Source organism: Centroberyx gerrardi, chromosome 11, assembly GCF_048128805.1.
Source record: "Centroberyx gerrardi isolate f3 chromosome 11, fCenGer3.hap1.cur.20231027, whole genome shotgun sequence".
In the NCBI taxonomy this organism is placed as follows: Eukaryota; Metazoa; Chordata; class Actinopteri; order Beryciformes; family Berycidae; genus Centroberyx; species Centroberyx gerrardi.
The window spans coordinates 13,081,996-13,100,233 of record NC_136007.1 but is presented as its reverse complement, the minus strand read 5'-3'; the positions used below and the strand labels follow the sequence as shown (position 1 = coordinate 13,100,233).

Sequence of the window (18,238 nt, the reverse complement as noted above, 5' to 3'; positions counted from 1 at the left end):
GCGGGAGAGCCGGAGGCAGAGCGTTTCTGAGAAGCGGCCGTCTGACTCAGGGCTCCAGCGAGGACCGAGCGTCAATCAGCTCCGTGCTCTACAGACGGGAAGCCGCTGCCATATATGGCCGTCACACGCTATTGTATCTCCAGCCACATGCTCTTACTGTTCCATGTTTCCATGGCAACCAAGAGAGTCTGTCTTTTTTTCTCTGTCTGTCTCTCTCTCGCTCTCGTTTTCTCCTTCTCTTTCTCTCTCTCTCTCACACACACACACACACACCTTTATTCCTGAATTGCCTCAGCCAATCAGATCAGATAGCATATGACTCACTCCCATAACCTTTTCCCTAAACTTTACAAGTCATCTGCACCCAAAACCGTCTCTGTTCACCCTAGCTGTTTATCTCCTTCTAGCCCTTTTCCCTCTGTCTCTCCTTTTTCCTCCGGCATATAAAAGGACAACACAACACAAATCGTATGCATTTTGTCATCTGATTTTGTCTGGTTTCATTCCAAAAATGCTATACATCCATTTTGGGGGAAAAATGTTACCTGAAATTCATTAGTCAGTATCTCAGAAACATAGATGACTCCATTCTCAAACATGGTGCTGTGTGTGTGTGTGTGTGTGTGTGTGTGTGTGCATTTACGTGCGTGCGTTAACGGCAGGTGGAATGGCTTCTTTCATGGGAGTTTCTGTGCGTTGCATCATCCTATCGAATCATCCCCAAAGCCAATAAGACTCATGTGACTCATCACAAAATAATAACAGTAAGAGTGAAAACACAAATGCGGTGCTGCATAACCAGATGTTTTACTCATAGGCAGAGTTCATGCTGTTAGCGTGACTGGTAAATGTAGGAGCTGACACCGGTTAACGCTCCAAACTGAAGGAATGTTGTGCCACCCATGGACTGGTGCAGTCGGGATGCATAAACGGGCTGTCAGAATGAATAAACCATCGTACTCGAGTAAATCCTTCTTGCTTTGCCGTTGCTTGTTTGCCTCTAGAGCGGTTTTTGACTTTCTGCCGGGACAGTCATAATCATATAATCATCACTGTCAGACACAAACAATACAGTATGTACCGGCGCAGACTCTCAACATTTCATTACGATTCATTAGTATGTCAGGTGAAGAATGGCTTGTGTGGAGCTGCAGGATTGAGTCACCAGCCCCTTCCCTCCCCTTTCCCTCTCATCTTCAACTCCCTCTCCCCCCCTCTTTTCTACCTCTCTCATCCCTATCTGCCTTTTTTCTCTGCTCTCCCCTGTGAACTCATTCTCATTTGAATTCATATTATGCATGCAACGAGACACAACTGACACACACACACACACACACACACACACACACACACACTGCCAGACACTCCGCAGACCTATGATTTCGTTTCAGTGTTTGTTTGTACTGTTTTCATTTGCTGCAACACTGATTAAGTAATGGGCTAGAAAATACTAAGCAAACACATGAAAAAGTATTAGGATAAACACAACTCCCAACTGTGTCCAACAGGTCGAAGACAGTCTACACACTATCCATGCAAATACACACATATACAAAGACACACACACACTCAAATACCGTAAAGGACACTCACACACAGCATATATGATAGCTGTATGGGCTCCATGAGAGGAAGAGGAGAAAAGATGAAGAAAGAACCTCATGCTAAGGTCTTACCAGACACAGGGGACTTGCTGCGTCGTGATTGGCCGACGGCCCTGGGGGAGGCCCGGCCCAGAGAGCCCGACATCTTCCCATAGGTCACTGACTTCATCACGCGACACTCTGACAGCACAGAGAGAAGAAAGGAGACGGAGAGATTCAGCAGTCATTTAGAAACCACTAATTCATCCGCACATTTACTTCAAAGTGCCAAAGACGTCTGCTACTCACTTAATCAATTTCAGCTATTCTTAAAAGTCATGCCATTCATACAAGAAGCACAAGCATCATCATTGCTTCAGTCTCCAACACTTTAGAAATAGTATAATTATGAGTCTTCATTTGTGACAAATCAAGGACTTACAGTGTTTAAAGTTTGATTCAGAAGTGGTAGCAACTGAGCTGCTATAGTTGACTAATGATTGGGAGCCAAAACTCCAATATTGTCGTGTTTGCAAGCACATAAATGATCCACTCAAGTAGTGAATATGACATTTGTGACATGGTGACATGACATTGTGTTTTGTAACACACACACACACACCAAAACTAAAAGCTTTAATACAATAAACTGAGAGCTTTAAAACACGTCAGTACTCTTAACGGATTGAAATCTCATTTTATGGACGTCTGACCAACCATTGTTGTAATGTTTTCACTGATTTTGACCTTTAGTCGTACAAGAAAACACTAAACCGCTAATGTATCGACGCAGCCGTAATTGGGTTTACCTTCAAGTCCCCTGCAAAAATGAGCTCTGACCTTCACTGGGCTTAGTTTCCAAACGCAATTATTGCGGCGTTTCAAGGATGACAGCCATGACTCACGGAGGTCTGGTATTTTAGAGGCGCACACTCCTAACAAGTGAGCCATGCGATGGTATGCCGACACCTTCCCTCCCTCACCCCCCAAAAAACTTTGCTCCTCTTCTGTTCATTAACCCAGCCCCATTATAGCTCATTACCATTCCAGACCAGCGGGAAGGGGGAATTAGCCACCGAGGCTGCCATGTGTGCGTGTGTTTGCCCGCACATGTGTGTGTGCATTTTTGTGTGTATCTTTATGCGTTCTTTGTTTGCGCGGCAGCCGCTGTGGCCCGGTGATTAATGCACAATGCAGAGTGTTAACGTGATGACAGTGTGTCAGAGTCGAGGCAGAAGTGATAATTATAGTGATGCTGAGAGGAGGGGAGAGTTGTCTGCCGCTCTGACTCCGACTGTCTTTCTGCCTCGCGGTCTGCCTCGCTCGTCTCTCGGCCTCCCTGTCTGTCTATTTCTGTCTCTTGCTCTCTGTCCTCCGTCTCTTGCTCTCTGTCTCTCTGGGCGTGTGAAGAGGTGTCAAATTGTGCTACCTCCCTACTGGGACGCAGGGAGAGAATTAAAGTGTGTGTGTGTGTGAGAGAGAAATGTATGAAGTGAGTGAGAGAGAGAAGATGCAGACGAGAACTGACAAAATAAGAGTTCAAAGAAAAGAAAGGTGGGAGTGGAGGGAGATGAGACTATCATCAACAGCTAATGAAAACACTCATTCTGCAAACATGGGCGTTGAGTGGCTTGTTGCGTGTAGGAGGATGCTTTGTGGTCTTTCTCAAGGCAGAAGGGTTGTCATCAGAAGCCTGTGGGACACTAGTTAATGGAACCGGATAGAGCCTATAGTTCGCAAATGAGAGGAGAGTGGGGGGGGAGAGTGGGAGAGAAAAAGAGAAAGAGAGGCAAGAGGGGGAAAGAGGTGGAGGTTGGCGACCCAGGTGGGATGGATATTATTGAATAGATGAAGGGATTACAGGGGAAACAAATGGTTTTAATAGACCTCTGAACAAAAAACAGTGCTCACTGATTCATAGGAGGGAGAGAGATGAGAAGATGAGAATACAGATGAGCGTTAAATGGCAGCACACTGATGCAGAGGGGGAGTTAAGAAAGCGACAAGACAGATGGGTGAGGTGAGGACAGAAGCGCCGCTAACCTATTCTCAATAGACAGCAGAGGGCAGACAGGCAGAGAAAGAGAAAAGAAGAAGAATAGTACAATAGGTTAGGAGATGGCTTGCAGTGCAGCGGTCCCGTTCTTCCAAGAGGAGAGAGGAGAGGAGAGGAGGAGGAGCGGGGAAAGACAATGGAGCGTAATGAACTGGACAGCCTACACAGTCCTCTGCCACCTGAACCATGGAGATGTGTCATACACAGAAGAAAGAAAGGGGCACGGTGCAACTGAAAAGTGCACAAGCAATGATACAGGAGAAAAAAAAGGGACTAACAAAGAAAGAAAGAAAGGGGTACGGTGCAACTGAAAAGTGAAAAAGAAATGATACAGGGGAAAGAAAAAGGACTGACAAAGTAAAAAAGAAAGAAAGAAAAAGAAAGAAAGAAAGAAAGAAAGAAATCAACAAGGATGAAAAAAGCATATACTGACCAGTGAACAGACAATAGGGCCGGGCAATAAGGACAAAATTAATTTAATGATCATATAAGTAATTATTTTGATCACAATGTATAACAATATCTTCTAAATATGCAAAATCACATGTACAGTAAAATAATCAAATTCATGTTCATCACATTGAACTGTATGGTAATATAAGGATAAGGATGCACTTTATTGATCCCCTAGGGGAAATTCGATAATAAAGTATGGCATAATAAAGTATGCTAAACATATAAGTATGATCAACATACAGTACTGTATATTATATACTGTATATTATATTTGTTTCAGATCTCATTTTGTGATAGATTTTATATGATGTTAGATGTTATATGGACTAACAAACTTTGCCTGTGTTTCAACTGGCATGAGGTTGAGTAGATAATGACTTTTGCATGAACTATTCCTTTAATTTGTATTTGCTTTTTATCATTCAGTTAGACAACAGAATCGTATATCACAATAACTTGATTCATCCTGATATGATTCTACTGAAAGACAAATGATAATATTGAATTACTGCCCAGCTCTAACACACAGCACACAAAACTAGAACAGTGTGCTAGACAGAAACGGCCAGAAAACACAGCTAGGGGCAGGAAGGAAAGGAAAGGACAAAACAAAAGGGGGGAGCGGACCGAACAGTCAAATGTGAAATGTCAGCGTGGAAATGTCAGAGGAAGCGAGTCGCCTCACCACTCTCGTCCAACATGAAGTCATCTTGGTAGCGGAACTTCTCCGGTCCACACGCCACAAAAATGTCCTCATCGCCGAAGAAGTCCTGCAGACACGCCACCTGGGAACAAACACACACGAAGACGAGTTAGTTCCGATTTTTATTTTTATCCTTTATTTATCCAGGGAAAGTCGACTGAGCACACTGGCCCTTTTTCAACTCTTCTCAGCGCTGCCCTGCTTCACATTCACACAGTTGCACACATTCACACTGGGAGCTGAACACTGTGTACAACCACACTGTGTCTTCTACTGCTGCCTCTGGAGCAGCTGGGGGTTCAGTGCCTTGCTCAAGGGAACATCGACAGTGATTGTTGATTGAGGGGAGAGCGTTACTCCTTTACTTTTCCCATCTACATTTTCCCATCCGGTCTAGAGATTTAAACTGCCTGCTTCTCTTAACACCCCCCCACACCCCCCCCCACACACACACACACACACACACACACACACACGCACACACATACCATCCTCTTACAGGTGCTACTAATGTGGACACACAGTAGGCTATGCTGCCCTCATTTCAATATGTTACTGTAATAGTTTACTCTTTTAATCAATGCTCTTCATAAGCTGCATTTCTATTTTCTATTTTTAACTTTTCATTTTATCTATTCATGTTGAATTTTTATCAGATTTTTATCTTTTATCTCTTATACTATGTATATAAATCTGATGTGTTGGATTTCTGTTTCTGGAGTGCTGGAGTCTATCATCTATCTATCTATCTATCATATACATATACAAAGATAATATAGATGTGCAATTACATATAACTATGCATATAACAATGCACACACTTGTACACACTTAGAGACACACTGATATACTCACACACACTAAACTGACTTCCCTTTCCTGTGCTCACACAACAAGGCACATGCACTGAGCCCCAGGAGACGGAGCAGAAACGTGAGGGAGGTCAGTGTGTGTGTGTGTGTGTGTTTATTTGCTTGCATGCGTGTTCATTTGCATATGTTTGTGTGTGTGTGTGTGCGCGCGCCTGAGAAGCCATTCAGCTGCTGTGCTGCTGCGATGTTTGTGTGTTTAATCAGTGTATCAGCGACTAATGAGACCTTGCTGACTCACTGATTTGCTGATGCTCTCCAGCACACGTGCACTGGACCCCAGATAGGAAGAGAGGAAGGGAGGGAGGGGGGAGAGGGAGAGAGAGAGAGAGAGAGAGAGAGAGAGAGAGAGAGAGAGAGAGGAGGAAGGAGGTCAGTGTCCCTCTAGACTAGACCAGCGCCTCGTCAAGGTAATGAATCACAAACAGGAAGAAAGGAAGAGCAGAGACGGAGAGAGAGAGAGAGAGGGAGACAGGAAGATAACAGGGAGAGAAAGAAACGTGTGAGAAAGAGAAAGAGGGAGAGAGTGAGAGACAGGGAGCGAGTCAGAGAGAAGTTGGGATTACTGAGATTACTACTGAATAAGTAAGGAGCTGGCAGAGAAAACGTCTGACTCACAGAAAAACAGCCGCTGTCTGAATGAGTCATTTTCATTCGTATGACAGACTCCATACTGTGAAGCTAACACCAAACCCACAGCAACATGTTGACACACTGAGGCAAAAAAAAACACAGAATGGGACAAAAAACACAGAACATTGGGTCACTTAGCGTCGCTGTCAGGTGAAAACCTTGTATACCAAACTAAAGACCTTCCTTTTCACTCAAGCATTTTCTTAAATGAACACACTGTATTTGTACATTATGTTTGTTTGCATGTGTGTATGTAGGCTATATGTGTTTTTATGTGTATGTATGCATGGATGTTTCTGTTTATTTGCACATTTCTGCTGTTTTATTCTGTTTTTATGTAAAGCACTTTGAACTGCTTCTGTATGAGATGGTGCTATACAAATAAAATTGAATTGAATTGAATTGAATCTCTAAAATGTCAAGAAATGTCAAGAAAAACAGCCGTGTTTTAGCTTAATCATAACGCATTTTTGACTTTATCCTGTGGATTTTCTTTTGGCTTCATAAGCCCAAAGAGGTCGGAGAATTTTCCCCACCCTCTGAGGAGCATGTAATCCTTCAACTGAAGTGAAAACATGAAAATCACCAAAATTGCCGTTGGTGACAACAGCGTTATGCAACAAAACAAAAACTTTACATTATGAGGGTTACAAAAGAAAAGCCTTTGGGCGGAGGAGTCTGATTAATCCTAATGAAAAAGCCTGGAGGGTTCCTAATTAGCACAGTTACTCACATATGTTCTCCAACATGGGCTTGCAGAGTCTTTATCTGGCTGCATAATACATATATTATTCACTCCCTGAACCTGTAAGCTCATCCTCAGGGTACGCTGAAGAAATCTCAGTCGTATCACCTACAGGGCGTTCATTATGACAAATTACAAAATGCCTGCTGTTCATTAATTTCAATTTGATTTAGTCTAGAGCTAATTTGATATCTGATCTAAACTCCCCATGATTTACTCAAACAACTTTAATTACACCCACAAGCCAGCCATCACACTTCAAACCCAAGTCATCAATATTCCAAATGATATCTCTCGATAGTCAACGGTATAATCAGAGAGGATTTATGAGAAGACAATAGTGCATTCATCCACACAGCAAAACTCCCACCACAAACCTATTAGGGGCCATTACAAGTTAGGCTGCATATGGACTATTGTGTCTAGCACTGCCTGGAGTTATCACACACACACAAATCTACTGCTGTACTGTGTTTTCATGGCAATTAACAGCCAAGAATCCATTCAGATTCCCATTAGCTACCGATCAACATCCCGAAACAATGTCACAGCTAATGTAGCAGCATTATCAACAAAATACCCAATAAACAGCTAAGAGGCCATTGTGCGCGCGTGTGTGTGTGTGCATGTGTGTGTAGAGAGAGAGAGAGAGAGAGAGAGAGATGGGAGTCATCCTTGGACTCCAAATGAGCAAACGGGGAGAAAAATCTCATCTCAGACAGTGGAGGATGGATTGTTGTCATTTAACTTTTCAAATCAAGACTTGGCATCTGTGTGTGTGTGTGTGTGTGTGTGTGTGTGTGTGAGAGTGTGTGTGAGAGTGAGAGAGAGGCAGTGATATTATTCTAGTTTCATAACAAAGTGTATATTGCTTTGTTCCCTGATAGTATCCCCTGATAGTGTGGTGATGATTATTTCGGAGGCGAACAGCTCACTTCCCTAACAAGACGGCTGTGATCCTGATGCTGATACTGAGGAAGCCTCTCTGGAGCATCGGCGCTCAGAGATCGTCTCGGCCACTTCTTCCTCTAATTGTACTGTTTCCCATTATCGGCGGAACATTGCGGCTTCACATTATTTTCATCTTTTCATCCATTTGTTATTGCTTGGTATTCGGTGCGTATTTGTTCGACACACACCCAGTGAGCACAGTAATCCCAAGTATAAAGTACTGGAAGACTGTTATTTTTGAGTGTTACTAGCTGTGATACACTCTTAAAAATATGTCAATATTATTGTTTATCGTCTTTCAGTCTTTCATATTGTGATGATATGGTGATTTTGAGATATCGTGACACAATTCTGTATAAACTGATGATAACAAGCAAATTTATTTAAAAATTCTGACAAAATGAAGTATGAAACATTTTAAGGAATATTATTTGAAAACATTACCATTTGGTTCAACAGGATGAACATTAATTTGATTATTTAACATATGATTTTGCATACATGAGCCATATTATGATACATATCAATATTGAAAAAAATCCTTACGATTATCATGATATTGATTTCAATCATTGATTGATGTTACTTTTCTGCACAATATCAACAACTTATGCTGTTTCACTGTGCATTGTTATCAACATGATTTGTGTTGAAAAGTAGCAAAAATATGTGTTACTACTAGGTATCCTAGGCTCGTGTGTGTTGTTAATGACTGTATCCTTTTTGATCTTTCATATCAGACATGCCAATTGATCAAGGATGATGTCACTTAACGGAAAGCGGAGGCACTTCTTGGGTCAACAGTGTTAAAAGACAAGGAGCCTGCTTGTCTTGTGAATATACATTCAGGAATTTAAACGTTTCCCAAAACGAGCTATCCACCGTTTGAAAACTGTGACACCTACTCTTACAAACTGACGTGTACAAAATTATGTAATATGGTACTTTTTGAAGAATAAAAGGCTTTCCTGTCTTGAGTCCTTGGCTGAGACACTTAAACAGACTGAGTCATCTATATTTTAGAAATATTGAATGACTTTCTGATTTACAGCAAAACAGATAAATAGCATTTTAGAATTTAACGTGGGGCTCCAAAACACCTGTGTTCTCCTCCAAGTCCACTGATTTTTATTATACAATTTTGGACGTTTCTTCATAAGCCAGTCATCCTCTTGAAAGCCTTGTCCCTGTCAAAGTGGATTTTGGTCAGACCGGAGCGTCAGGATGTGTGTGTTTGACGCTCTGAGTCAGGATGAATCCTGAGGCCACGACTGAACTAAGCAGAGAGCTGCTGCTGCTGCTGGAGTCAGCTAAGGAGAGATTTCTGGAACGAGGCCCTTTGAAGCCGCTCAGCCCTAGATAGATACTGTAGCACACCAGAAACGTCTGGTAAACAGGGAGGGGAAAACACACACACACACACACACACACACACACACAGAGAACATAATCTGTGAGTATGTGATGAGGAGAGAAAGAGGAATAAGGGAGGAGACTGGAGGGAAAGAGGGGCATGTCTTCATGTAGGGCAGCCTCTGAGGAAGCTTTGAAGTCGTTAGCTGAGTGTAAACTAATGTGGAGTAACATACACACACACACATACACACGCTGGCAAGGGTGTGAAGAGTATGGTTGCCATAGTGATATGGCCCTCTAGGCGTCCGTGCATGGCTGGTGCCGCTGACTGCTACCCCCCTCTTGTGGCACGAGGTGCACCCTCAGAGGGAGAGCTCCATCATCCATATTTTATCTACCACAGGCATGATACTCTACGGAACTGTGTCATATACACACACACACACACACACACACACACACACGTGCACACAGCCTGGTTAATATTCAAATAACTCGTATCCGCTCATACAGTCTCCATTTAAAAAGCGGATCTTGAGCCTCGTCTGAAAAGTCGAGAAAAGGCAGATGGACGGATGAATGATGGAGAGGAGACGAGGCAGATAGAGGTGAAACAAAAAAGACATGAAAAAAATAAAATAAAAATAAAACAGTCGAGAGATGAAACCAACTAGCCGAATCCCCAGAGTTAGAGAGCGAGCGAACAGAGAGAGAGGGAAAAGAGCGATAGAGGAGGAGATCTATTCCTGACTGCTGCTCACAGCCCTTCTTCCCAACGACAAAACAAGCTGCTTTGATGTCTCTGGTGCTTCGTCTGCACAGAGAACCAGCGCAGTTACACAACGTCTACCGCTGCTGAAACAAGGACAGAGAGAAACAAAGAGAGAGACAGAGAGAGAGAGAAGAAGAAGAAGTAGGGACAGAAGTAAGACGTGTAGAAATTGGCAATTTCATAGCCTCTCTCTCAGCCTCAGAACGTCTCTAATATCTGTATTGATGAAAGTGAGAAAACCAGAAATGGGCTTTTAGACTCATACAACTAGTTTGATTTTGGTTTTTATTTTGTTCGGTTTTCAGACTGATGGTCATAGTTTTCTGAATACTACACCTCTGAATATCAGAAAAATGTCTGATCCACCACAAGGCAGAGGGTCACTGACTCTGTCATGAAGAAACTGTTTATTAACTATAATGATGTCATTCATATCAGAACCGCAAGAGGACCGTGTTTGATGTTCAAGCATATCCAGAAGTTAGGGCAGCGGTAAAACAAAGACTTATACAGAAAGATTTATATAATCAAACACATATTTTACTGTAACTCTTTCAAATGTGACAATGGTGAGAATCTCAACACTACCATCATCTCTTCTGGGAAATGTCTTATACAACAACTGATTTCTCAATTTGCATATTTCTCCGTAAACCCATTTATGTTCTCACTGCGCCATCTAGTGTTCATTCATCAAATAGCAACTAGACTGTCAAGTTTCTCTCTCTCCCACCTGCAGTCTTCTTCTCTTTCTTTGTTTCTGTCCTTTTTCCCTGAGACAAAATACAGTCAAGTTTAAGGAGCCTGGTGGTGTTGGTCAGATATTGGTGCTGTGACACAAATAATTGGCACGACAAAACTGCACTTGTGGATCACAACCTGAGACTGACTGATCAATTTCACCACACGGTGGCAATGTTCACTAACCACAGTATGGACATGTGGATAGACTGAGGCTATTCCATACAAAAACACTTCACCTAATTTGAGTTTTATAACAACACAACTAGAAAAGGAGAGTCATACTCAAGCTAGAAATAAATTTCTCTCATGTTTCTCTCAGTTTAATCTTGAACTGAACTAGACAGAAAAACATGTATATATTATTATGATTGTGATTATTTATATAGCACTTTTCAAAACAAAGTTACAATGTGCTTCACAAACAAGAGAAATAGAGGATTGAACAAATGACATAGAACAATAACACTAATAGGTGGAAGTGGAAGAGAGAGGGAGGGAGAGGGAGAGAGAGAGAGAGAGAGAGAGAGAGAGAGAGATTTTCTTCATTGCCAACCTGTCAAGATGTTATTATATAAAGAGAGAGAGGAAGTCTCGGCAGGTTAATAACCATTGTGATTGGTGAGAGAGAGAGAGAGAGAGACAGAGAGAGAGAGAGAGTTATAGAGAGAGAAGCAATGGCAGAGGGAAAATGCTAAGAGAAGAGAAAGAGAAAGAGAGAAAAATGGGACAAACTGCTACATTTTGTCTGCAGAGATTCAATGGGACCCACGGGGGCTTGCAGCCATGTGTTTTATTTGAATAGGCAGACAGATTAAAACATGTTAAATTGGGTTCTGCAGAGCAATATCTTTGGTCAATAACCTCTAAGTGGCTCTTTGGTTGGCTTATGCCATGAATGACGAATGTGGAGAGCGTGTGAGTTGCTGTGCAGACTATTAGCTCTGGTGCTTGGAGACGTGGTGAAAAGAGTGCAAAGAGTGCAATAATAGTGCAATAATATTCAGATGAAACAAGTGGAGGTGAAAACAAGCCTTAGGGAGAGATAGACTTGGGCACATGCTCATAAACAAACTCAGGGGTTAGTATGAGGACATGCACAACTGAACACACAGCTACAGCTACACACACACACACACACACCCACACACACACCATCTTCCTAGCACCCTGGTGGTGTTAAAACCGAGGTTTTTGCGTTCAAACAGTCTGTCTGGCTCTCGCCGGCGGCTCTTCTGAATCAGCTGCTGAGAACAAATGATCAGCGACATCACTGCTCAGCCTGCTCATTTAGATCGGCTATTTCTGTCTGCCTGTCAGATTTCAGGTCTGCTTGAGGCCTCATCTGTCAGCTCCTTGCTTTTCAGGAGGAGTTTATCCGCACCTTCTGACAGCCACTCAGAGGTAATTGAAGTGTGAGGGTGTGTGTGTGCGTGTGTGTGTCTGCGCACGTGTATTTACATCATGAAAACAAGCAATATATTGAGTGAGAATACACCTGCAAAATGCTTTGTAGCAGTATGTTGTGATAGTTTGATTGAAATTAAAATTTGTGTTTTATTCCTACCCTTGTTCTTTCTCCAATAAAAAAAGAAAGGGGCCATGCTGTCAGATCGAAACTGACAGCTACACTACAAGGCAAAAGTTTGGACACACATATTTTTTCTATAGTTTTATTATCTTCCACATTTTAGAATAATAGTAAAGACATCAACACTATGAAATAACACAAATGGAATTATGCAGTGACCAAAAAAGTGTTAAACAAATCAAAACTATCTTATATTTTAGATTCTTTAAAGTAGCCGCCCTTTGCCTTGATGGAAAGGCAAAGGCCTTTAGATCAAAATGGCTTTAAGATAATGAAAAACATAGTACATTCAATCAGGTGTGTCCAAACTTTTGACTGGTAGTGTACATTGCCAGAAGGAAACAAAGAGTAAGACAGAAAAAGACATTGAGTGTGTAGTTGCAAACGCTAATCTCCTACGATGGAGCGGAGGACAGGGTGAGGTCAATATAATCCTGCCCACAGAAAGGCCACATTTTGGAGGGAAGAGCTGTCGCTGCAGACTGCCGGGGGAGCTTAGCTCAGTGGAGCTGTCCGCGGTGCTGAATCAACTGCAGCTGGCCCACGTACTGTAGCCTGCCACGCACTCTGCAGCGCTTAGTGAAGGGAGAACGCAGAGAGAGACAGATGGATGGACAGACAGATAGGTAGACAGACAGATGGACAGACAGACAGGCAAACAGACAGACAGACAGACAGGCGGATTGACAGAGAAACAGATGGATATGGACGTCGATATGAGACAAAAGGAGACACAGAAACACAAAGACCAAAACATTTGTCGCAACCTTGCAGCACCTCCAAAGTGTATGAATAAAAAAGTACCAAAGGAAAACATTCAGATACTCTTGGAGAACAATTGACAAAAAAAAACAATGCATTTGGGCTGCAATAGCCTTTGTCAGGGTTTCAGAATTGCATGCATTGTTGACAAAAAACTTCAATGACATCCAAAATGGCAACCTCAGAGTCCACAGACCAGTAATTTAAAAAAAAACAACTGCTATCACGTGGCGTAGGAGGCACCATAGGGTTCCAAATCCTTAAAGTCACAATGACACAGCATTTTTAGAACATTGCTTCCTTAATTTGATGTATTTCCTGTTGAAACAGGATATTGGGGCGGGACTTAACACAGGGAGGGATCATTCAAAAGTGTAAACAAATGGGATATCAGTTAGGGAGAGAAAGGCAGTTTTAATTGATGGAAGGTGCAGAGGGGCAGGATTGTTAAAAAAATCTGTGATGGTTTTATTGGTTGGAATTTGTGTTTCGGCTACTGGTACACGATGAGGTCATCATTAAAGATACCACGAAGTGAAATTAATGGGATTTTGATATAAAAACACAAGAAAATAAAAGTTTTGTACATTTTTTGGCATTTATTGTCTCATGTATATTATGGCATGGACAATTAACTAACAAGTTGAAAAGGTAATTTTTCATTTAATTGTAACATAGGAACATTATGGCATATTAAATTGAATTCCTCATTCATTCCATTTCGGTAAAGACTTTTAAAATGAAAAGATCCAAAATGCCTCGCTTTTCATTTTTTTAAGGAAATTTAAATCACCTCCTCCTGGGTCAAAGGGAGACGCAGAAACACAGGCAGGCAAAGACTCGTGTGGGCCGACAGGTGGAAAGGTGGACAGCAATCGGTCTGAAAGAGGCGAGAGAATGAACCATCCGCACCCCGAGGGAGAACTCACACATGACCTCACACCGCCTCGCTCGGCATACTGCGCACAGCCCCGTTTCATCAGACAACAGACAGGGGACAGGAGACGAGAGAGAGAGGGATCGGATGGAAACAAGGGAAGTCGGGAAGAGACAAAAACGAATAGAGGGAATAGAGAGCAGTGGTGAGAGCAGTTAAAAGCGTAGCGAGGCTTAGTTGGCACCGATGTTACTGCGCTCTCCTGAAACCAGCACAGCAGACTGCCTGGCTGGCTGCTCCGTTACATAACCATCCACTTATGTAACAGCTTCTGCTCTCCGCAGGGGGGGGGAACAAACTTTCTTTTGCTGCGTATCTGTGTTTTTGTGTGCATGTGTGAGCGAGCCTGTGCCTGCTCTTGTTTTTCATGTGTGCAAAGGCAAACCAAACTTTCTCCGATCATGAAAGGAATATAGAAAGAGGGAAGTTATGCGCCGCCGCTCCCCCAAGGATGTAAATCGGACGCGAGATAGCACACATGCCTTTACTGTCCTCAGCATCAACTTCCCTTCCCTCCTCCAGCTCTTTCTCCCCTCTTTTCTCCTTTAACATCCCCTCATTTGAGCCTCGTCCTCAACATCTGACGTTCCAAGTTATCTCATCCTTCTCCCTTCCCGTCTTGCTTTTATTCGACTCCCTTTCTCCTCTAACCCAAATCACTCCATCACTCACTGATTTCATTTCATCCCCCACTTTATTGATCTCTCTCCAATCTGTTGGTCCAAACCCCAGAGGAGTGTGCATGTGTTTGTAAGTCTGGGTATGTGTGTGTAAATGTGTGTGTGTGTGTGTGTGTGTGTGTGTGTGTGTGTGTGTGTGTGTGTGTGTGTGCGGGTGTGTGCACATACGCATATATCACTGTAAGAGTGAGCTGATTTCGGTGGTGGAACGTGTAAGTCCACGTGTTGGTGGAAAGGGTATTGACAGAAGATAAGAAGATTTCCAAAATATAATGAGGGAGGGAAGTGGGAGTGAGTGAGCGAGCGAGCGAGCAAGCGAGCGAGCGAGTGAATGTATGAGTGGGTGAGTGAGTGAGTGAGTGAGCAAATGAGTGAGAGTGAATGAGAGAGAAAATGAGTGAGTGAGTGAGCGAGCGAGCAAGCGAGCGAGCGAGTGAATGTATGAGTGGGTGAGTGAGTGAGTGAGTGAGCAAATGAGTGAGAGTGAATGAGAGAGAAAATGAGTGAGTGAGTGAGCGAGCGAGCAAGCGAGCGAGCGAGTGAATGTATGAGCGGGTGAGTGAGTGAGTGAGTGAGTGAGTGAGTGAGTGAGTGAGCGAATGAGTGAGAGAGCAAATGAGTGAGTGAATGAGAGAGAAAATGAGTGAGTGAGTGAGCGAGCGAGCGAGCGAGCAAGTGAGTGAGTCAGAGAGTGAGTGAGTGAATAAGTGAGTGAGTGAGCAATTGAGTGAGCAAGCAAGCAAATGAGTGAGAGAACCAATGAGTGAGAGTGAATGAGAGAGAAAATTAGTGAGTGAGTGAGTGAGTGAGTGAGTGAGTGAATAAGTGAGCGAGTGAGTGAGTGAGCAAGTGAGTGAGTGAATCAGAGAGTGAGTGAGCAAATGAGTGAGAGAGCCAATGAGTGAGAGAGTGAATGAGAGAGTGAATGAGAGAGAAGATTAGTGCGTGAGTGAGTGAGTGAGTGAGTGAGTGAGTGAGTGAGTGAGTGAGTGAATGAGTGAGCGAGCGAGTGAGTGAGTGAGTCAGAAAGTGAGTGAGCCAGAGTGTGTGACTGTGGTGTGACTAGGTTTTCAACAGTCTGCCAGTGCTGGAAACGTCTGCCATCGATACTAATTTGGCAGCAGATCCACTGACAACAGTCAGCCCTCCAATCTGCCACAGCCACTCTCTTCTGGACAGCGACACACAAACAAACTAACAGAGAGAGAGACAGAAAAACAAACAGTCCGAAAACCTCAAAAACAACCTGTTTCCACACGATAACAGCATTTTAATCTGAAGCATTTACTGACAAAATGCTATCCAGGCCATTTATCATCACTTTCAGGTACTGGTATACTAGCACGGGCGCATGATAGTGCGCGCACACACACACACACACACACACACACACACACACACACAGGCTGCTGCATCGAGTAGCTGTGACTCAGCAGATCAGCAGGAGCCGACGGACTTGGCTTCCCAGAATCCTCATATTCAGAGCAGAAACAGTGACATAATCAAAATATGATCAATCAAAATAAAAACAAAACAGACAAATACTGTGTTTACAAAATATGATCACTTCATTTTTAATACCAATGTTCTGAAGTGAGGTTGCTCAGTAGCACAGTGTCTCACTGTCCCTGCAGAGCTGGACATGGACCAAAGAGCAGAGAGGGGACAGGGAGGGAGCAAAACTGACAAACAGTGAGAGACAAACCAAGAAAATGAAAGGGAAAATGAAAACATGGAGGGGGTGGAGGACATAGGGAGAGAGAGAGAGAGAGAGAGAGAGAGAGAGAGAGAGAGAGAGACGCCATATGCTCCAGCTCTAGGAGTTGGGGGTGCATACCGAGTGTGCTAATTAAATGAGGACTAAATAGCCGTAAAAACAATGGCGTGTTGGCAGAGAGAGAGAGGGAGACAGATGAAGTGAAGGAAGGCGAGAGAGAGAAAGTCAGAGGAGGCATAGAGTAGATATGCTACATAATGTGACGAGAGAAATGGGAAAAAAGAAAGATGGTAAGAAGAGAGAGAATGAGGCAGCAGAGAAACAAAGAGAGAGAGAGAGAGAGAGAGAGAGAGAGAGAGAGAGAAACAGAGACAGACAGTGAGAAGGAGAAAAGAAAATGAGAGAGATAGAGAGAGAGAAGAGGAACAAAGCGGCAGAGAAAACAGAAGAGGGAGATAAAAGGATATTAAAAGCTCTTCAGTCTTGCCAACAAGGAGAAGAGCAGGCCAACAATGCGGTGTGAGAAGTAAGAGCTGCACTGCAGATAGTGAACAAGTGGCTCTCCGCCGTTCATCCAGACCCTTTTCCTACATGTAACCTCTGTTTAACATGTGCCATTTGGGTGGATGAAAAAGTGTGGGAATTAAGCCCCTCCTCCCCTGCCAGTGTTAAAACAAACGCTGCTCAACCTCCTTAATGAGACATGCAAAAACAGAACGCAACCAACCTTAGAAATGACTAAGTGGCATCACTTCATGCACTGGTTGATAATTGCCTTAAGTTAATGGCTAGTGATGCATGAGAAGAAATCTAGATGAGTGCATTAAAAAGAGTGTGTGTCACTATCTGTGTCTAAGTATGCGTGAGCCTCTCAAGGCAGTCTGTCCCAGCAGCTGGGGTCTCAAGTAGTGTGTGCGTGTGTGCTGTGTGTGTGTGCGTGCGCCTGTGTCTGTGTGTGTGTGTGTAAACAGAGCTTAGGTGTATTCATAGGCCAGCCATGTCCGTGGCCTAAGCCACTTATGGGTCGTCTATCTTCTTGATCGGGCCAATCCAGCAACACCATCCCAGCGTTCTGTGACATCACCGCAGCTCGGCCCGTTCCTAGGCAACTAGATCACATCATTGTAGAAACTGGCCAAGGTGCAGAGCCTTCTGGGGAATATGAGGTTGTGTGGTAACCCCAAAGGAGAGGATGATAGTGCTAAAAATACCAGCTATCAGATACAGCGAGACCTGAGACAGCGGCAGAATCAATATAGCAATGGGGGTGAAATCTGATATGTTCCTCCTCACTCTGCTCATATTACAGAAAGAAATATGATATCCAAAACACCCACAGTAGAGTAAGCGGACTGAGGGGCATATCACATGGGTTTGAGGCACAACTTTGAGTTCACAACTGATGTTGTATGTCATATCTTCTCTTTTGCCCTCTCATCATTACTGTTAGTCCCCCCCCTGTATACTATCACAAAAGCAAAAATGGCATAATAATAAACTTTAAAAAAGAATTCCAAAGGCGAAAAGTTCAATAGCAGAGATGCAGGTGTACACACTCAGGCACACTCACACACACACATACACACACACACACACACACATAAATGCATAAACAGGCCTAATGAGAGGGCTCACAGTAGGCTGTGGCTGCAAACAGACTCTCAGTAGTTCAACAGACTTTAGCAC

The 18,238-nt window shown here is 43.2% G+C and overlaps 1 protein-coding gene across 7 annotated transcripts in view; it reads right to left on the bottom strand.

Annotated features, from left to right (window-relative positions):
- Window positions 1-18,238, bottom strand: part of dclk1a (doublecortin-like kinase 1a) — a 50,285-nt gene that overhangs the window by 26,122 nt on the left and 5,925 nt on the right. For 6 of the 7 annotated variants that reach the window (XM_071903968.2, XM_071903969.2, XM_071903970.2 and 3 more), the window contains exons 3-4: window positions 4,781-4,880; window positions 1,677-1,784 (exon numbers count right to left, since the gene is read on the bottom strand). In XM_071903968.2, the coding sequence (XP_071760069.2) occupies window positions 1,677-1,784; window positions 4,781-4,880 (208 nt within the window). Of the gene's footprint in view, window positions 1-1,486; window positions 1,496-1,676; window positions 1,785-4,780; window positions 4,881-18,238 lie in introns of all 7 variants that reach the window. The other variant, XM_071903965.2, reaches the window with a different exon arrangement.